The sequence below is a fragment of the Nansenia antarctica genome (genome assembly GCF_963989245.1).
Source record: "Nansenia antarctica genome assembly, chromosome: 11".
Classification (NCBI taxonomy): Eukaryota; Metazoa; Chordata; class Actinopteri; order Argentiniformes; family Microstomatidae; genus Nansenia; species Nansenia antarctica.
Genome location: NC_137681.1, coordinates 8,119,808 through 8,140,880, shown reverse-complemented (window position 1 = coordinate 8,140,880; position 21,073 = coordinate 8,119,808). Strand labels below are relative to the sequence as shown.

The 21,073-nt window shown below is 44.0% G+C and overlaps 2 protein-coding genes across 2 annotated transcripts; both read right to left on the bottom strand.

The window, feature by feature from the left end:
* Positions 1 to 353: 353 nt before the first annotated feature.
* eef2k (eukaryotic elongation factor 2 kinase) lies at positions 354 to 14,711 on the bottom strand. The gene is made up of 19 exons (XM_080542611.1): positions 14,614 to 14,711; positions 13,384 to 13,660; positions 12,183 to 12,230; positions 10,627 to 10,727; positions 9,045 to 9,105; positions 8,827 to 8,864; positions 7,947 to 8,118; positions 7,356 to 7,505; positions 7,089 to 7,221; positions 6,628 to 6,755; positions 5,841 to 6,078; positions 5,139 to 5,212; positions 4,410 to 4,487; positions 4,008 to 4,064; positions 2,773 to 2,907; positions 2,292 to 2,480; positions 2,044 to 2,168; positions 1,352 to 1,530; positions 354 to 938 (listed from the first exon to the last, which is right to left on the bottom strand). Exons 2-19 carry the CDS (start codon positions 13,618 to 13,620, stop codon positions 820 to 822), a joined length of 2,262 nt encoding a protein of 753 aa, XP_080398737.1. The 5' UTR covers positions 13,621 to 13,660; positions 14,614 to 14,711; the 3' UTR covers positions 354 to 819.
* Positions 14,712 to 16,298: 1,587 nt separating this feature from the next.
* On the bottom strand, positions 16,299 to 21,072 carry tha1 (threonine aldolase 1). The gene is made up of 7 exons (XM_080541741.1): positions 20,764 to 21,072; positions 19,583 to 19,666; positions 19,336 to 19,424; positions 18,150 to 18,335; positions 17,705 to 17,842; positions 17,288 to 17,480; positions 16,299 to 16,758 (listed from the first exon to the last, which is right to left on the bottom strand). Exons 1-7 carry the CDS (start codon positions 21,050 to 21,052, stop codon positions 16,451 to 16,453), a joined length of 1,287 nt encoding a protein of 428 aa, XP_080397867.1. The 5' UTR covers positions 21,053 to 21,072; the 3' UTR covers positions 16,299 to 16,450.
* Between the last annotated feature and the right edge of the window lies 1 nt (position 21,073).

Here is a 21,073-nt window from a genome sequence, read left to right as displayed (position 1 = left end):
ATAAAGTTGTGGCAGCGGTGGGATTCGAACCCACGCCATCGAAATGACTGGAGCCTAAATCCAGCGCCTTAGACCACTCGGCCACGCTACCTCCTGACGTTGAACCCAATGTGCGCTCCGGCGCTCTCAAAGCGAATTTACGAACGCAGCCATAGTCTCTGGCAGCAGAATCTTGAAATTGTATTTATGTGACATTTTTGTGCGGCATTTTTCTACCAATGATCAGGTTGGTACCTGCTCAAAGAAGGTTAATTCATATTATAAAGTTAGCTACAGTATATGAACTTGGCAGTCAGTGATTTTAAATGACAGAGAAACCCAAAGTACAAAAGCATAAAATGCAAAAACTTGTATTTATTCATTTATCAATGTACAGTTCCAGATATTCCACATGCATTCATTCATCATACACATGCATTTAAACAATGCAAGAAGTGCATTCTAATAGTCTATATTGACATACAAAAGAGACTTTAAGAGTAAACAGATAAAACCCATTTGTTCTTTTACAAATCAGATACTCATACATTGAAAACATGTTTTTTTTTGTTCAGTAAGTTGCCTCTTTCAATATAACCACATTCATTTAGCCAAAGGGTAAATAGGGATGGGAATATAAAAGGGAAACGGTTAAAATCCAAAAAGACGGGAGAAAGAGGGAATCCAGCTTAAAAATGAGAGAAAAAAAAACAACAATCCTTGAGGATGGGATGCATAGAAGGTAATAAACACACAAACAAACAGCACTTGGAAACTACACGATAAAAAGAGTGTAATCTGTAAACGTTTAGGGCGACACTACTGTGAACATCTAGAAGCTCAGTCTGATTCTTCCTCCATCATGCCCCAGGCCTCCTCAGCCTTCATGTAGTACTGGTTGGCCAGCCTGCCTTTCATGGCCTCCATCGCTGCATCTGCTGCCTCTGTGAACAGATCGCCTTGACGGGGGAGAGAGAGAGAGAGTGTATTTACTGTAAGTTACAGGTAGCAAAGGGTACGCTAAATTATACCACCCCATAAGTAAGTAAGTATGTAATGTTTATTTATATAGCACATTTTAGAACGACAAACAGCCGCCCAAAGTGCTTAACAAGAAAACACTAGTAAAAGAGAAAACAACAGATAAAATACACTAAAAACAAGGTGCAATACAGATACAAGTGCAGAAATAAAAGTACATGTGCACACATCTCAATTTAGGATTAAATGTGTACAATATTAACCTTTACAAGTCTCTAGGCTTAGTGAAAACCTCAACGTTACATTTGACATACAGCAAGCTCATATAGGGCTCTCTCTCTCTTAAATAGTCTGTCAGCTCCAGGGTTAGGGTTTCTCTGTCATTTCTCACCTGATTTCTGGGGGTCTTTGTCGAGGCCGTGGCCCCCCTCCAGGTGCATCTCCGCCTCCCGGGCCAGCAGCAGGTAGCGAGGCTCGTCTGACATCCCGTCGTACTCGCCGCCCTCGTCATAGTCTGCCATGTTCAGGACACAGTCGTACCAGCGTACTGCCTCCTTCCAGTCCTGTTTCCTGTCAGGAAGATGTAAAAAATAAAACATTTAATAGACCTATCGCTAAGCGGACAAACAAACAACGCTCGCTATAATTCTTCACTGACAGTGACTGACTGTCCGACCGTGACTAAATGACATTCAATTACTTACAATGGCGGGAGTTCAAATTTCTGATTTACAAGTAAGTAATAGACGTTAGAAAGACGACAAGAAAGATGACAAGAATATTTTGTCAAGAAGCTTTTCACCATCAGATATTAGCAGAGTTGTTTGTCCGAGTTTTCTGCCTGTAGTGACTTTTGCTGTGATATGATTGGACAATTTCTATTTTGGGGCGTGGCTTAGCGATAGGTCCATCGTTCCCCTTTTCTCTGTGAATTCTCTGTGACAGCAAGGTTTCCAGAAGGATCTCTCCACTCCAATACTTGACTTTAAATTCAATTCAAGTCTAATCAAAACAATCATATTTTGTCTGTTCGACATCTCCAAATGAACTAATTGACGGGTAGATATCCCCTAGGTGTCTGACCTGTCAGCGGAGAGGTTGATGCCCGAGTCAAAGGATCGGGCCACCAGGATCATACTGGGCCTGTCCCCAGCCTCGGCAGCCTGCAGAAGGTACCGGAAGCCCTTCATCCGGCGGCCTGCGTTGTCCTGACGATATAACAACGGAAGAGAGAGTCAATACAGACAAATAACTGTACATGTGGAAGATGGGGGTAGGAGTGAGGGACAGAAAGAGAAAGAAAAAACACACACACACACACACACACACACCTCTAGCTCTAGCTCTGGTAGTATGTGATGTGGTAGCTGTAAATAGCACTGTCCGATGGCTACAATGGCCTCTAGTTCCCCACACATGGCGGCTCTCTCCAGATGGTACAGAGCCGAGTCCTGGTCCCACACCTCGTCCTTCTCACAGAACCGGCCCGCCTCGTGGTACCGCACCGTTGCCAGATGGACCTGACAGAAAGGGAGAGAGGTAGAAAGTGAGAGAAGTTTAGGTCCAGCAGATGCTTTTATCCAAAGCAATACAATTACAATTAGAGATTACAGAGACAGTCTCCCTGGAGTAAGAGTGAAGTGCCTTACTCAAGGGCACACTAGTGGTGATGTTCCCAGGTGGGATTTGAACTCATGACCTTCTGATCACCAGTCCAACTCACTATACACTACTAGGCCACCACTACCCCCCAATAATACCAATCCATTTCAATGCTACTCCATGTGGTGGTCCACCTCAACCTCTCCTCACCTTTCCCAGGACTGATAAACCGATCATTTTCACGAGCTGCAGAGAGTTGAGTCTGTCCATCTCCACAGCCACACAGGAAGACCGGTGGACGTGAGCACGAGACGAGTGGTAGAAGCTCCATTTCTCATCTGTCAGCTGGATAGACACACAAAACCAGAACTAAGGCCAGGGCAATCTGTACTCTCTGTATGCTATCACACACATGCTATCCATTCCATTGTTTATAGTAATAACATGATTACAAATGCTTCTAATTAAACTACAACTACAATTTGTACAATGCAAACTACATTTCACACTCCAGGTGTGTACAACTCCAGCCTTCCAGGGAAATAGGGGTTCTAGTGTTCCAGTTTTATTGTTCTGCTCTTGAAAGAGAGAACATTGAGAGAAATGTGTAGACTGAGAGCTGGAGGAGGACACAACCTGTTAGTGTGGTATTCTGATTTCTGCCATGCGTTGTGAAAAAACATGATTGTGGTGAACAGGCGGTTATAAATGATTGGAGTCAATTTGGCCTGAATAAATAGTCAGGTGATTTCATTGAGGAGAGAGCAGGTAGATGGGATTTGATGTGCACTGGACAAAAAGCCAAATAAGGAAAGACCAAACACAGTCATTGGCAATCCCTTTCTTAGGCCATAAGAACTCAGGCAATTAGTTAGATTCAGAATTTGGTTGGCCATGATGTTGAAACAAACCCTTTTCAAGAGACGATAACATTCTAATGAGAATGCAAGTCAGAATGTTATCGTCATGAAATGTTTGGTGCCAATATCAGGGATAGCAGGGAGCAGAGCCATACAAGGTGTTTATCCTCTATGGTTCTGGAACGCATCTAAGAAATAACGTAAGTACTTAAGAACTCAAGTAAGTACACGAGTGCTCCACACTTCAAAAGGAGAGAGGCCTGGTTTAGGGGCCTACATGCAGGGAATCACCGATTCAGTCTCAGGAGTGTTTGCAAAAGTGTTAGGGGAGGACCTTCTGGCCACACACATCATTCTCTAGTGAGGAAACAGAAAGAGCATCAAGATCTCAGAGGGAGGATGGATCACCAAATAAGAAAGTCGTTAAAAATAAGAAAGGTAACTCAATTACTACAGGAGTGAGGCAGAGATAAGGTGAGGTTGGGACACAACGGGTGTTGCTTGATTATGGAGATTATGGTGAGGGTGACGATGATGACACCGGTGTCATGTGAAGATTAGTCATGGTAATCTTGATTTGCTTACCCGTCTGACACTGTCCTCGTCCGACTCAGAGCAGTGTCTGTGGTAGCGGGGGTGGGCCTACATGGTGACAATATCAAAAGCTAGTGTGACAGATCCACCAGGGCCAAGGGTCATATTGTGAACAGAGTGGGATATTCATATTCACACAGCTAAATATCATTTGATGCTGGGGGGTTTCAAGTCAAGTGTCAATATTACTACAGGATACATACTGTAGATGTGTCCACATGGGATGGACATGGATTGTTCAGATAATGGAATAATAACAGGAAAATAATTCGAGCTAAGAGATGAGAATAAAGGAGAAACAGAATAGAGGAGAAACAGAATAGAGGAGAAAAAGAATAGAGGAGAGACAGAATAGAGGAGAGACAGCGTGTAGGTATGTAGGAGACTACGTACCCCATCTGCCTGGTCGTTGGAGTCCCCTTCACTCCGCCTCTCACTAGGACAGCCGCTGTCCCCGCCGCTCTCTGAGTCCTGGAGACACAAAACAGGGATAGCAGGGATATTAAATGTTTGGTGCCAATATCATTCCTGTATCAGTCCTGTAGACACAAAACACATAGTCCCTGAGCAGAGCATCGATCGACAGCATCTTTATCACAGAGATAGATATAGATCTCTATGATGTACAGTGCAGGGGAGGTTGGTGGAGGTAGAAATTGGAGGAGGAGTTCCTCATTGCAATGCATGGAACGGAATAAGGAATGGTATCAAACACGCGTCCTCCAATTTCTACCTCCACCAATAATAATAATAATAATAATAATACATTAGACTTAAATAGCGCTTTTCTAGACACTCAAAGACGCTTTACAAACTGAAAAGATTGAGTAGTAATAATAAAAAGAAACAAAAATAAGATTGAGTAGTAATAATAAAAATAAACAAAAATAAAATAAAATAAAGTATTTTTTTTTATAGGGGCCTAATTCAGGTAGGGTTAGGGACACACCAACCTACAGTGGCACCTAAAGTACAACCGATATCAACCATATCATATCATAATATAAACCAACCATATCAATCATATCTGTTGCTGTTCCTGTTAAATATTTGCTCTCACATCGCTTATCATGATCAGGGATCAGGATTATAAAGAGTCGTTACCACGGAGACGTGACTCACCTTGCGCTCCCGGTCACTGTTGTTATTGTGGGAATGTCTGTCTTGCTCGTTCATCTCGTTGATGAAAGACCAGCCTGTGGATGAGAAACTGCCGTTAGACTGTAAGAGACGCCGTGTCAAATACAGGTGTAGTTCCACTTCAACATCTATACTGGGCAGTTTATAGAGAACTAGCTATGAAGATAGATTTGGGCATTTGCCTACATTTGCCTTTCACCATTCAAAACATTCTCAAACTATACACATATACATCAGAGGCCTACAACAGTGAGCTTGTGGCCTGGGGTGGTCCTGTGGTCTAGCATCGCGGTCTACAGTGCATACATATGCCGATGTTGGCATGAGTACGGCACATGCCCTGCTGACATGCCCTCTCTCCCTTCTTATCCTTACTTTCCTGTCTCTCTTCACCATGTCTTTTTTTTTTAAGTATTCTTTTCTGAGTGGGGCAGTCCCACTCATATTTTTCATTTTTATTGATAGATATAGTTGAGATTTAGACAGGAAGGATGGGTGAGAGAGAGAGGAGGGATGACATGCAGGATATGTCCCCGTCCGGAATCGAACCGGGGACCCTGCGGTTACATGGTCAGCGCTTAACCCGCTACGCCACCTAAGCGCAGCTCTCTACACTATGTCTGTCCAATAAAAATAAAAAATAAAAACGAGTGGGACTGCCCCACTAAAAAACAGGGATCTTACCCAGAGGGGACCTCCCCAGAGGGGACCTGTCCAGAGAGCCCAGCAGCAGGGCGATGGGGGAGCAGGGGAGGAGGCGAGGCGAACAGGGGATGGACTCCATGTCGCTCACGCTCTCGTCTGCAGACGAGGTCTCAGAGAGGCGGGACAGGAGGGGGGGCGCGCGGCCCACTGAGATGGTGCGGACCCGGGGGGAGCCACACGGCTCCTCACACCCCCTCACCACCGTCTGAGCTGACTTCTGATTGGAGGGCAGGAAGAGCAAAGAGAGAGGAGGAACGAGAGCAAAGAGGAAGGGAGGGGAAGAAGGGATAAGAGAGGATAAGAGAGGTGGGTTAAATGGTTAATTCAGGGTTCCCACACCTTCTGAAACATCAAATTCAAGCACCTTTCACAGACTTTCAAGACTCAATTCGCTAAAATTCAAGGACACAACACGGCATAGTTTGAGACAGAACTAGTTGACGTAGTAAGTAAAACATTTTGGAATATATATATTTTTTTTTTAGAGAGAGAGAGGGGGGAATTCAAGTATGACCCAATGACCCATGTCTATTTTCAAAAACTTTTAAGACCTTGATTTCTTTTTCTCAACTTCACAAACTTTCAAGGATTTCAAGGACCCGTGGGAACCCTGTTAAATGTAATAGTTAAATTCAGCAGACAGCTAGAAACATCTGGTAACTAGGCCCGTGGTGAAATAACTTTACTTTGTGATTGTGATGCGTCTGTAGCAACGCCATGCAGGAAGCGACCACGTCAGTGATACGTGCTGTTGAAGGAGTCTCACCAGCAGCTTGTTGGTGCCGTCTAGTTGAACTTTCTCTGCAGGGGAGACGTCAAAGGGTGTGAGGCCCATACTCTTACAGATCTTATTACACAGATGGGAGTGGAAGAACAGCGCCATGCCTCGCACACCTGAAACACACACACACACACAATTGAGTCAGGAGGGTGACAAGTTTAAAGGCTCTTGTGAAATCTTCACGAGGTCATTGCTCACTCTTGTAGTAGTTACATTTGCTATGAGATTTTATACATCAACAATACACCCGAAAAATAAATGCCAACATGCCCGTAATACTGTAGTAGGGGTCGTGGAGATTGGGAATCACTGCCCTAACAGTAACTGTCAGTAGTCTGTCCATCTACCTCAGGGCATAGGTAACGGGGAGAGAGAGAGAGAGAGAGAGAGAGAGAGAGAGAGAGAGAGAGAGAGAGAGAGAGAGAGAGAGAGAGAGAGTGTCGTACCCAGGTTTCCATCTCCATAGTCAGTCCCCTTTTCTGTGTGGATCTGGGGGTCTGTGTACAGGTCTCCAACTCCCTGAATGTCCACCACGATCAGCTGGTGGCCTGAGCGCTCGAATGAGAAGTGACTGAACGCCTGTGGGCACAGACAGGGGAGAGGCAGGCCAGAATGGTCAGTACATCTAGTACAGAAATACTGCACTTGTCTTTCAGCAGATTTGAAAACATTTTAAAAAGACAGAGGGGAAATAAAAGACGGTCCCCACGTACCTGAGGAGTGAGTCTGATGTCATCGTCTCTGACGAAGCCAGAGTTGGAGTTGTATTTGATGTACTTCCCCTCAATGTAATGTTCCAGGTGGAAGAGAGGTTTACCTGGCCGATTGATCATCTCCATACAACACATCTGCATGATGTCCACCTGACAGACAGACAGAGAGAAAGAGAGAGAGACAGAGAGAGAGAGAGAGAGAGAGAGACAGACAGACAGACAGACAGACAGAGAGAGAGAGAGACAGACAGAGACAGACAGAGAGAGACAGAGAGAGACAGACAGAGAGAGAGAGAGACAGAGAGAGAGAGACAGAGAGCGAGAGAGAGAGAGAGAGACAGACAGACAGAGAGACAGACAGAGACAGAGACAAAGACAGAGACAGAGACAGACAGACAGAGAGAGAGGGAGGGGTACTTTATTTAGGGGTAACCTGATAGGAAAAGGCATCAATCAAATCAAGCGTCCCCATATACACACTTGCCGGGGTGTAGCAGTCATGCATTAGTAGATAGAAAAGAGAAGACATTCATCCAGACAGTGGATCACAGCGCTCTATAGCACAGAGGGAAGGTGAGAGCTCCTCTGTACCTGTTTGGGCGGCTTGTGGCGGTTGTACTCCTCTCCCCAGAGTTTAGCCTCGTTCTGCAGCCTCACGTCCTCAAAGTACACATCTCTCTCCACTGGCTCCATGTAGCTCTTTGAAACATAGTTAGACGCTGCCTTCCAGTTGCTACTGTTGGAGAAAGTAGACAGCTTCTTCCTGAAAAAGATGGAGAAAACACAAGGCTAAGATATGAAGACATTTACAGTTTAAACAACTATATCCTGAAGGATCTGTCTGTCAGTTGGTGATTGGGTATTTTGTTGACAAAACAAAATAAGTTTTCTTGTGAGAACCAGCACTCAGTTTGGGCTTGTTTGTGGGTGAGGCATTATTTTCTTATCCAGAGGGTTTTCTGAGAAGAATGTTCTGTGGGATGCAAATTGCCAGCAGCCAAACTGACGATGGCTTCCCTTAGTTCATTCAACTGTTCTCACAGGAGGAGATTATAGAAAGTTAGAAAATATCCCATTATAATAATTTCCCAATTCCCTTCATACACCAGGCTGGAGCCGGTTCATAGAAATGCAGACTTTGGCAAACTATCGTTCGAGATTTTGAAATGTAGTAGGCACCAGTATGGCACCATGTTGGCCCCAGAATTCCAAATGTGAATGTTTTTGTAAGGCAATGTTTGGTGTTAACATGGAAGATAGTTATACAGAGTTGCTCTGATGGAGATATGGATGGAATGTGAACCTGGGCAGCTTGTGCTGTCTTAAAAACTGCCTGCTGTGTTTATGCTCCATCCAGAGGACTGTGCAATATGACTAACTAACAGGGACAAGAGGGCAACAACCTTTGGATGAGAAGACCAGATGATAATGAAAAACATGATTAATTTAATTACTCAGGGAGAGAACTTACGTTCTGAAGCATTCCCTCATGGCCCCTCTTCCAAAGGGCTGTGAGAAAGCACAATGAACAAACCGTGTGACAACCTTCTTAGAAGATTTACATCAATGAAAACAGTAGACAAAGTGAAGTCTGTTTCATTCTATTCCAGATACATAATACATATCACAGAGAACAATGACATCCATCCATATCCTGATAATTGATACAGGATGAGGTGATGTTCATACCTGCTTAGCCATCTTTACGTGGACCTGGTCTTGAACCCACTCCCCTGTGATGGCATTGTACCTGAGCAGGAAGATAACAAATACAATTCACCATGTATTCAACATCACAGATTCCTTTGCAGTATGTGGCAATAATCTTCAATCAAAAAAAATCTGAAATACATTGGTGACAACCTTGCCCCTTAATAGACTACATGGAGTTCCCACCATATCCCTTGCAACTATCCAGTCCTTTCAGTGTCTCTGTGAACAATTCGAACCATGCAAACATCACATATAGCCTACATTCTTCTACATTCTACATCCTTGAACTTGCCATTGACAGGACCTGCTCTGCTTAGCCTCAAAAAGACTGACTGAGGTCCAGAACTATGACATCACCCCCCCCTGTGTGATCAGAAGGGTCGTGAGCCCATCCCCCGGTGGGCGTCGTCTACGTCAGAGGTCCGACCCCAGGACCCTGCGGTGTGGAGAGGAGCTCTGTGGCCCTGGGCCATCCTTCTAGAATTGTTCCCCAGCTGTGGGTGTGTTACTACATTACTTACACTACAGAATACTTACTTCCATTATCAACACACATCATTAGCGGTGTGGCTGCTCCCTGACAAGGGAAAGTAAGGATTGCTTTCATACATACATGTCAGTATATACAACCCTAACCCTCCACAATAAAAGCTCCCCATTAAGAGTGAGTGATTATGTAGTTTGGCTCCTTCTCTATACAAAACCCATATGGGGAGAGAGTTGCGCACAGAACTGTTATACATTACAGTAATTTATATAGTTTATGTCTGGGTCAGATACTTCTACTTATTTTGCAGGGGTGACTGGCTTCCTGAGTTAATGAATATGTCAAAGGAGGATTAAGCGCTTTCTAAAAGCAGCTGGAGTACAGCGCGCTGATAAGAGAACCAGAGGTCCTGTGTTTACGTCTAATATTGACACAGTCCTGCCCAACTAGTGTCTGTCTGTCGGTCCGTCTCGGCCTAGAACACCCTGTACCATGGTTATCATTCTATTCTGGAATCAGTCCTCTCCACTGGGGGCAAGGGGGGGGAAATGTCACACAGCCATTGGAGTTCAGCGAGGCTTTTGAGAGGAGTGAGGTTACTATCAGGTTATAATTAGCCCTTGGAATGAATACACGGGAGCCCATTCCCAATGCTGGAAAACCCTGTCCCTCCCCTTTAAGAACGACTAGGTTATGTAATCTAAATCCATCAAAAGGTGAGTTTTAAAAACACATGCAAATACATGTCAGGATGTGTCAGTGTACAGTAGTAGTAGTAGTAGTAGGTGACTTCCTGTCTGCTATTGTTCAGAGCGGGCGGGCGGACCGCGCCCGGTTCAGTTCTGTTGCGGAGGACTACACTGCCTAAAGAATTTGGCTTCCAACGTGTACTCGGATGTCTGCCAGAGGGGTACAGTACTTAGTGCACCCTCCCAAAAAAGCCTGGAGGGGATGATGGAAATAAAATGTCATGGAACTTCGACATGGGCTGTTTGTCAACAACTCAAAACCAGGTCAAGGCTCGACCCCACAGACCTCTACTGTCTAACAACAACCTGCACTGTGAGGTACCTGTAGCGTATGCACGGCTCCGTCTCCACTTCCTCCAGGTGAAACTCGGCCCAGGGGTCAGGCATCACCTTGGCCTTCTCTATAGCTTTTTTCCAGGCTGACTGCACCAGTGAGAAAATACACATTTTTAGCCAACTATCCCACTGTTCAGTGAATGGTTAGGGACTCTGGAGGGAATCTGATGATCTCCCTCCCTCTACTGTTTCTATTGCTGTTTTTGTTTTTAAAGACCATTCAGATCATTCATGTAAATCAATTGAGGTGGGGAAGAAAATATATAGAGAAAAAGAAACACACAGGCACACACATAATAAAAGGTTGTTTCAGGGAAAAAACGGACAAAATAATCAGATTAAATTATGTCATGATTAAATAATAGATGAATACCATCAGAAATAAGACGCTTATTTTTTTTACCTACTATACAGGATTAAAAGCCAAACATGAGCTGTCCTAAATTGCTGGTCGCAAAGAGCTCTCATTTCACAGTCATATAAATCATTAACTTAATGAAACTTGATAACCACAGCCCAGCATGCTGTCTGCTGAGTTTAACTTCTGTTAAACTCATTTCGCTTTCTCAGAACAAGAACTTATCCAAGTGTCACACTAGAAATGCAAACCAGTGCCAGTAACGTTAACCCTCCTCACCCTCCTACAGTACAGCCCTCTTGCACTACACTACGACATCATTGGACGCACCCCCACACACTTGACATTCCTGACAAACTTATATTTAGCATGAACTATTTACACATTTGCAAAATCTGGAGGGTCATGTTTTTTAACAGAGAGAAGGTCATGTCTGTTTTGCAAGTATCAGACATCATATTATATATAGTATGTATATATATATAGATCATATTGCCACGTCAGTCCCTGGTCAACTGAAAAGAGTGTGTGGCTTTTTACACGTCGCCCTCAAAGATCTCCTCCTCACCAGGTTGAACCACCAGTATAAGCTGTAGTGGTAAAGCATGGTACTGTAGAGCCATGCTGTTACTTTTCAGCGATACACTTGACCATACTGACTGAAGTAAAAAATAGTTTGTTGTCTCTTGTATTACTCCTGGGAGGACTTTAAGACCATCTGCACACAGCGTGAGGAACTGGATTAAACTGGTCTTAAAAAAAACTGGTTATATATGTTTGGATAGCACTATGTATCTTCATGCATCACACATCACACAAATACAGTCCTTCTACAAAGATTAAGAACAAAAAGACGCAACCAGAGAGGCAGAGAAAGTTTGACAACTTTGCATCATAATGTGTTCGAAGCTATCGACTCTTTAGACAGAGGCTTCTGAGGGCTGCTGCATTGATTAGGAGAGATACAGAAGAATATCACAAGGGTTAAGGGAATCAATACATGGTGTAAATAAAGGAAGCAAATTCCTAAGAAGGTGAGAACAAAAGGTGAGAACATGCAAACACATTGAATGGGGGAAAAGGAAGAGAGAGAAGAAGGGAATTAAGGAATGAATTAATGCCAGGAAGGAAGGTCACTGGTGCGGAAGGAGGGAGGGAATGAAAGAATTTAGTTTGTAGCCTACCCGTGCACTCTCATATGCCTCGGTTTCTGTTTTTGTTTCTGTTTCATCCTATGAGGAGAAGAAGTAGAGAAACTGTGTGTTTTTATCATGAGAGAAGCATACAGTAAGGGACAGAGTCATACAAAGTTCAGCAAACTGACCTCGGATAAAACAGTTCATGACAGCAACAGCATTCTAATTAGCATTTTAAGTAGAATGTCATTGTCTTGGTACAATGAATACAATTCTGTTAATGCTTTCTTTTTACAGGCCAGTTTTAACTGATACTCAAGTATCTAGCATGTAGGAAATTATGTGGTCACAATAGATACTTTCTCGTATCTACTTGAAACACCACTGGTAGTGGTTCTTGTGTCAATGAAGCTCAAATAATAAAGCGTTATACCACATACCCTCAAAGCAAATACCTGGTATGCAGACTGTAAGATAAAGCATTTACAAGAGTTTGACAATGAATATTGACGGCTCTGATGATGAGGGTCTGTTTTCCCCTTCAAAGCACCACAGTCTGGTAGCCTAGATCCAGAAGACCAGGGGATGAGCAGTGAGTGAGACGCTTGTTTACATATGACATCATCATGTGAGGGGACAACTGCTCTCGGGCGCTTCTCAAAAGGGAGTACCGGTACAGTTGAAAGTCAGCTGACCTGTGGTCAGTCACAGTACAGTACAGTACAGAACAGTACAGTACATTCAACACACACACACACACACACACACAGACACACACACAGACACACACGTCATCTCCTTAATGTCCTTATAAGGATAAGAGCTCTTCTTGGAGAGCTCTGTGCAGCGGAGAGCATACTGACTTACAGGAGCTCAGTGTTTTGCATACTGACTGACAGCACAGTGGGGGGAACACTGTACATTGCATGACAAGTGACAAAACCTCCACTCATATGCTCTGCATGCCTGTAAGGATGCCCTTCATATAATGTCTTCTGAATATCCTTCAGAGAGCGATGTCATTGGTTGACGACATGCACAGGCATTTTTCCTGCAAGGCATCCTCTCAAATGACCTATACAAAAGCAGCTTTACTGTCCATCTAATACAGCACCATTCATTTCTATTGCCACTGGGTGAAGCTATGTATTGGGGGGTTTTCATCATTCTTGGGCTCTTGCTATGTGCTACCCGTCATTTTCCTCCACACAGACACAGATCAGGTGACCGTGTGCGTGTGTGTGCTCACCTTGTATGTGAAGGAGTTCTTGGGGAGGGAGTTTGAGAGCTGAGTGATCTGGACCCGGCTCTGCAGGTAGTTACAGATGTCCTTGGCAGGAGTGACCGGGTCGTCTGTGATTGGACAGATGTAGTAGTCGTCGTCGTCATCTCCGAGGGATGTGGTCCGCTGGCCAGGGACCCTCTGGCTGGGCCTGGCACTGGCCACCTCCTCCTCCTCCATGCTGAACATGAGGTCCTCCTCCATGGTGTCTGACTGGTGTGTGTGTGTGTGTGTGTGCTGAGCACTGGAGCCATGAAAGAGAGAATGACCACAGACATACATAAGAAAATGCTTATTGCGGACACAGACATGCACATGAACATGCTTTTTGCAGACACATACATGCACATGAACATGCTTTTTGCAGACACATAGGCTATATGCACATGAACATGCTTATTACTATGGCCAGAGATATGTGCCACTAGAATCTGAATTTGAATGACTGACTTTGAATTTGAATTGCACAATTTGAATTTTAAAAAAAGAATTTGAATCACATAATTTGAATTTGTATTGTTTAACTTGAATAACTTAATTGAAAAACTGAATCAAGTTAAAACAATACAAATTCAAATTATGTGATTCAAATTCAGTTTCTAGTGGCACAGATCTCTGCCCATATATTGCGGACACAGACATGCACATGAACAAGCTTATTGGACACAGACATACACATGAACATACATAAACAAACAGACAGACACAACACATACATGCATACATACATATCAGTGTTTTTTTATTTTATTTACCTTGATTTATCCTAATTGTAAGTAGAATGTAATTGTCTTGGTAGAATTGGTACCTTGACCCTCAGCATGCATGAAATTACTGACAATCTACCTAGCGGTATGTCTGTTTAGCTCTACCACACTATGTCAACTGTCACTGTGTTGGATCTACTTCACAGCCCAGTGCAGTCAGTGTAGTAGTCTCGACTCTCTAGGTAAGGAAGCAAGTCTATTACCACCACTCAGCAAAAACCTGCAGTCCTACTAAGCTATATGATGATCAGTAATATTCATTATAAAATCCCAATTATAGTTTTGTGCATATTCATCCATTATTTTCTCAGATCCTCTGCTTTTACTATGACATTTGCAAAGCAATGTGCACGTGCAAGACATGCGGATTTAAACAAATAAGCATGAACAGATAGCCTACAGAACTTGACCAGCAGCACTGTATACTTACCAAACCTCTTATGAAAGCTGGTCAAATTTGGCGAAGGAAATAATAATTTGCATGCATGACTTGTCCCGCCAGGATATAGCTAGATAAATTCACTTCCTCAGTCTTTGCAAATTGTAAACAGAGTTCAATAAAGATCTAACGAATAGCTACTGTGGAGTTTGAGCTACTGACATTCCAGTGGTGTCCTGGCTGATCCCTGTCCCACTGGAGGTGAGGCACAGGCACGATCTGATCTTTTCTCGGTAGTTTTATTATCCGTTCCCTGGTCCACCACTACGACTAGGGCTCCAAGCACGTATCAGCCACGCCTCTTCAACCAGCCGGTAGCTGGAAGTCAGCCAACACAGAACCCGTAGTCATTTATCACAGCCTGGCTCAAAGAAATGAAGTGACACGAAAATACAGAAATGGTTTCATTGAATACCTTTCGTACCTTTCATTTAACTCCTGTTAAGTTCAGAATATATTTCAAGATCCTTCTGCTTGTTTATAAAGCTCTCACTGGCATAGCACAAGAATATCTGAAAGACCTTTTGCTAGCATATCAGCCCAATAGACTAGAGCTCTCAGGTCTTCTGACACTGGTTTTCTCTGTGTACCACATGTACAAAAGAAGAGATTAGGTGAGGCTGCATTCTCATTTATGCACCCAGATTGTGGACTGCACTGCCAGTTTAGTTCAGTTTAGGGATGCAACCTCAGCAAATAATGTTCAAGTCAAGACTAAAAACCCATCTTTTTAATATTGCCTTTAAATGACTAAATCGTTAAATTAAGATAATAAAAACCCATCCTTTTAATATTGCATTTAAGTTACAAAATAATTAAATTAAGATTCTATAATGATACTACTACATGAGCTGTTTGTTCTAAGTTAAATTCACTTCTTTATTTGAAAATAAAGACTGTAAAAAAAAAAAAAAATGTCCCGTTTTCTAGCTAGCTCGCTTGTAAATCGAGAATGATTAAACTTCTTTACAAGTCGACGGTACAGAGAAACGTGTCACTCAGATACACACACCTGGCTGTAACCGTCGACTAGCTGTCATCCGATTAACCATGTTATATATAGTGACATGTTTTACATTATATGTCTAATAATTGTGTATTACGGTCACAGTTTACCCGTCTTATTAGTGTATAATAGGTACAACATTGACGCATGTTCAAAAACACTTTTGCTCCGTGGAGGAAACAGGAGGTAGCGTGGCCGAGTGGTCTAAGGCGCTGGATTTAGGCTCCAGTCATTTCGATGGCGTGGGTTCGAATCCCACCGCTGCCACAACTTTTAAATGGTTTTAGTCTCAAACAGGAGATGAGTGTCCCTGTCTACAGTTAAGCCTTATATAATGTCAGGTAGATTGTATATTCGTGCGTACCTTTTTGAGGTGTAAATGGCTACATATTTTTTGTTCTTTGGAGTACACGTTGTACTGTCAGGACATACTGTAAATTGAGTGCCATCTTGTGGTCATAGAAAGTAATTACATTTCAATAAAGCGTCCACTCTTGACATTCTTTTAGTTTGACAATGCAATTGCTTAATGTTTTTTGTTTGTGACTTTAATCATGTATCAACAACCCAGAGGCCATAATGTGGTGTTTTAATGCATGACACGACACTAATTGTTTTTTAAGATTTAATTTATCAAATAAAATCAAAGCTGAAATCACGCGTTGTCAAAAAAAAATTTCATCAAACGTGCTTCCAGTTGAATTCCCTCTCCATGGTCAGGGTGGACCACCTACCCTGCAGTCTCTGGCTGGTTCAGGGTTCATTCAGTTTAATGATGAGTTAATGAGAGTTAATTAACATATCTAAGGTGAGTCTGAGGCTTCAGTGGGCCCTGAGCCTCTCTTGGGAGTGTTGCCTGGCAACGAGCTGCAGCTTCTGTATGGCCAGGCGGGTGTCCTCCACGGAGATGCCCAGGTGCCACACAGCCCGGATACAGCCTCCGACGTGGGGGAACATGAGCACCTGGACGTGAGCCCCCAGGGCAGCCTCCTCCCCCTCCCCCACCTTAGCCATGAGGGCACAGAACTCCGCAGGGGTCAAGGACGGGTCGCTCAGACGGAAACGCAGGATGTTGGTTTCCACGCCAGCCATGTCGACTTCGAACATAGGCGGGTCGCACTCCAACAGCGCTGGGGTAGGGGGGGGGAGGATACATACATATGGGGTGGGTTATCATAGATAGTTTGGTTTTGTAAATATACAACATCTTTGCCATGGAAGGCCGTTAGCCTAGCATCACTGTTAGTACCACAGTGAAATATTTTTATTGCAAACAAGTTGTAGACAGTCAGTGTGAAGTTATAACAGTAATAATCATTAAAAACAATACAGATGTAAATCAATCTGTAAAGAGTCCTTACTGTTTGTTTTTTGTTTTTTAATTAACTTTTTTTAACTCCCCACCCACAGGTATGAATGGGTCACAAATAATAATAATAATAATAATAATAATAATAATAATAATAATAATAATAATAATAATAATAATTTTAAAAAATGATAAAAAAATAATAATAATAATAGTAAAAAATAGTAATAATAATAATAATAAAAGCACAGTCTGCAAGAATATGGTATACGGGAAGAAAATGATAGTGAAATCTGTTTTTGAGAGCGGCAGTATTGTGCATAGTGCAAACATAGGAGATGTCTACGCACCTTGAGCGAAGGTCTTTGCGTTACGGTGGTCCTCGCCCAGCCTGTCCACCATCTCCCCCAGGGCCAGCTTGCCTGCTGCTGCCAGGATACCTGACTGGCGCATCCCCCCGCCCAGGGCCTTGCGACAACGCACTGCCCGGGCGATGAAATCCATCGGACCGCACAGCACACTACCAACTGGAGCTCCAAGACCCTGTAACACATTACACACACACACACACACACACACAGTACACACACACACACACACACACACACACCTTAGCCTTGGATAGACACCTGCCGACAGCATGGATTCAAATTGGATGGCACATTGACTGCATTTACATGCACACCATATTCCGATTAATACAGGAATATGGTGTGCATGTAAACACAGTCATTGATAGTGCTCGGCCTACATGTGTGTGTTCTCACCTTGGACAGACACACGCTGATGGTGTGTGTGTGCTGTGTTATGGCTAACGGTGAGACTCTCTGGGCTACGGCCGCGTTCATCAGCCTGGCTCCGTCCATGTGCACCGCCAGACCGTACTTGTCTGCTACGCCACGCAGCTGGCGGAGAGAAACACACACGGATACATGATACACACACAGTTAGCTGAGGTCCTCTGTTCTGGAGTAATATTTCTCTGTACCCTGAGCAAACACACAGACACACAGACACATCCAGGACTTGTGAAGATGTACAGTATAGTTTGGCTGATGGGTGGGGGGGTGGGTGGATACATAGGGGATTTTTTTTTTTTAGAAAGACCTTCATTCCTTATTTGTGTACCCATACGTGTTGTATACGTGTTGTAAACAAACAAGTACAAGTACAAGTACAGTGACAACGAAATGCATTGGCATCCACTCTCACCTGTTGGAGGAAGGGTAAAGGCAGGACGCGGCCTCCCTGGATGTTGTGTGTGTTTTCCACACACACCAGGCGTGAGCGGGGGTAGTGGGGGTCAGGGTAACCATGACGAATCTTCGTCTCTAGCTGTTTCAGGTCAAACGTCCCATCAGGCAGGTTGGTCACAGTGGTGGAGTGGACACCAGCCAGCTGTGGCAAAACACACAGACACACACACACAGACGATCGACGTAATGAGCACCCCTGCTCTACAACATCAGGAGGATACGCCCATTCCTCACCAGAGAAGCAGCACAACTCTTACTTGACTACTGCAAGGCACTTGGCCGGGCTCCCAGCCTCCGCCATCTGACCTCTGCAGCTCATCCAGAATGCTGCCGTCCGCCTGGTGTTCAATCTCCCTAAGTTCTCTCATGTCACCCCCCTCCTTCGCACCCTTCACTGATTCCTAGTAGTAGCTAATATCAGATTCACGGCCCTGGTGCTCGTCTACCGGGCAGCAAAGGGAACAGCCCTTCCCTACTTGCAAGCAATGGTCAGCACCCAAACCCCTGCCCGATCACTCCGCTCTTCCACCTCAGCTGGCTGCCTGGCACCACCGCCTCTACATGGATGGAGGAGTTGCGCTTTTCACTGTCTTGGCTTCCCTCTTGACTGTCCCTCCTAAAGACCTCTTCATCTCCACTACCCCCCTGTACAGTTGCTCTACTGTAAATAATTCAAAAATAAATAAATAAAGTTATTGCTCCTGCTCCTAGGATAGATTTGTTTTTCTTATGATGACTGATGGATAGATGATTCACTTACTTAGACAAATGTTTTTGTGTTTTTTTTGAGTCGCTTTGGATAAATGAGTCAAAAATATCAATATTAGAATTAGGATAGAGAGGAAAAAAATAAAAACATTAAAGTTTTACTGCCATGCAATCAACTTGTCAGTCACTTGTTGGAATTTTTGCGTTCATTAGACGCCGGCTCTACTGGCTGAGCTACATAGCCACCCGGAGAAGAGAGAGAAGAAGAAGAAGAGAGAGAGAGAGAGAGAGAGAGAGTGAGTGAGTGAGTGAGTGAGTGAGTGTCTGTGTGTCTGTGTGTGTGTGTGTGTGTGTGTGTCTGTGTGTGTGTGTGTGTGTGTGTGCATGCGTCACTGTGGTTCTGAGAGAGCCTGTATTGTGTTGTGTAAGCGTACCTGTGCACTCCCTCCTTGCTCGTAGATATGGATGTGAGACATATCCCCCAGAATCATCTCATCTCCCCTCTCCCTGCAGTGCACCATCACTGGACACAACATCACACACAGGAACATACAGGTATAAACATACGCCATTAGGTGTATAGGGTCTTACTACACAGAAATACATCTGTATCGAGATGTGAGTGGAGGTGTGAGTATGATAGCAGTCATCTCAGTCCCTCCGTACGAACCTTCAGCTCACCTGCTATCAGATTACCCATGGTTCCAGAGGGGACGAACAGAGCGGCCTCCATCCCAAACATATCAGCAGACATCTTCTGGAGTTCTGCGTGCGCACACGCACACGCACACGCACACGCGCACACACACACACACACACACACACACACACACACACACGGATGGACACAGACACACACACACGGACATAGACAGACACAGACACAGACAGACACACACACAGACACACACACACACACACACACACACACACACACACACACACACACCATAAGGTTTATGGTATAGCAGAGGCCTGAGTGTCCTCAGTGTGAAGATGAAAATGATGCCGACAGGCGTTTGGAATATAGACTACAAAGGTTAAAGGGATGTTCCTTTTCTTTTCCTGATTTTGTCCTGACCTTGGCTGTAGTTGATTAACCCTGACAGTTACCTATTTTGCGTACTTAGACATTGAGAAGTCATATTTTCAGTCATATTTAGGGACTCATTTATTCTGGGGGGAAAAAACAACAAAACTATGCAGACGCTCCACACCAACTAATATGACCCCCCCTCTGAAGACTGTAGAATTTTTTGTAAGAATGACAACGAAATGCAAAAGTGTATTACAATGCACCAAAGTGATTTTTCGAAGTCTTCAGGGGTTCCTGTCATATATATAATAGATTGGAGTGCCTGCACTGCAAGATGTTTTGAACATATTCCCAGAAATAACGGTTAAACAAATACGACTACTCAGTATCTAAGGATGAAACATATGGGACTAAAAGCCGTCTGGGTTAATCACAGCCAAGGTCAGGAGGACCAGATCAGGGGGGAAAAATGGGGTGGTGGAAGTGGAACATCCCTTTAAAGAAAAGGTCCTGTAAGAACTGAACAATACACAGCAAAATGGGGAGGCTACTTGAGATATATTGCTAGTCGGTTGTAAGACTTAAGTTGACAAATTGGATGAGTGATGAATGTAATCTATGGGTGCTTTTTTATTTATTTTAATTTTAATTTTATATGTGGTTCTTTTCTCTGTATTATTTCGGTTTGATGACAGCAAGACTTATTCGGTGATATTGTTACCATTTTATGCAAAAGTTGTATTAAGTCAAGAAATGTGTTAATTTAAAAATTTAATAAAATACTGATTACAAAAAAATAAAAGTCCTGTCATTTAATTCCTCTGACCGTTGACAGTGGGGTCCTCCCCGAACACATCGTCTCCCACCTCGGCCTCTGCCATCGCCTGTCGCATGGCCAGCCCGGGCTTGGTCACCGTGTCGCTGCGGAGGTCCACTGTCCGGACAGGAGCTGCCCCAGCCCGGGGGGCACGGCCGCTAGACTGGGCCGTCTCATAGTAGGGTCGTGTCTGCGCCGAGGGGAGGAGGTGTCGGTGTCCGGGTGAGATGATGACACCCGGCCGGGTCACACACTGCAGCCAGGCGCGGGCCGGAACGGTCAACGTTTTGAGAGGCATCGTAGCGCGTTTGAGCGGAGT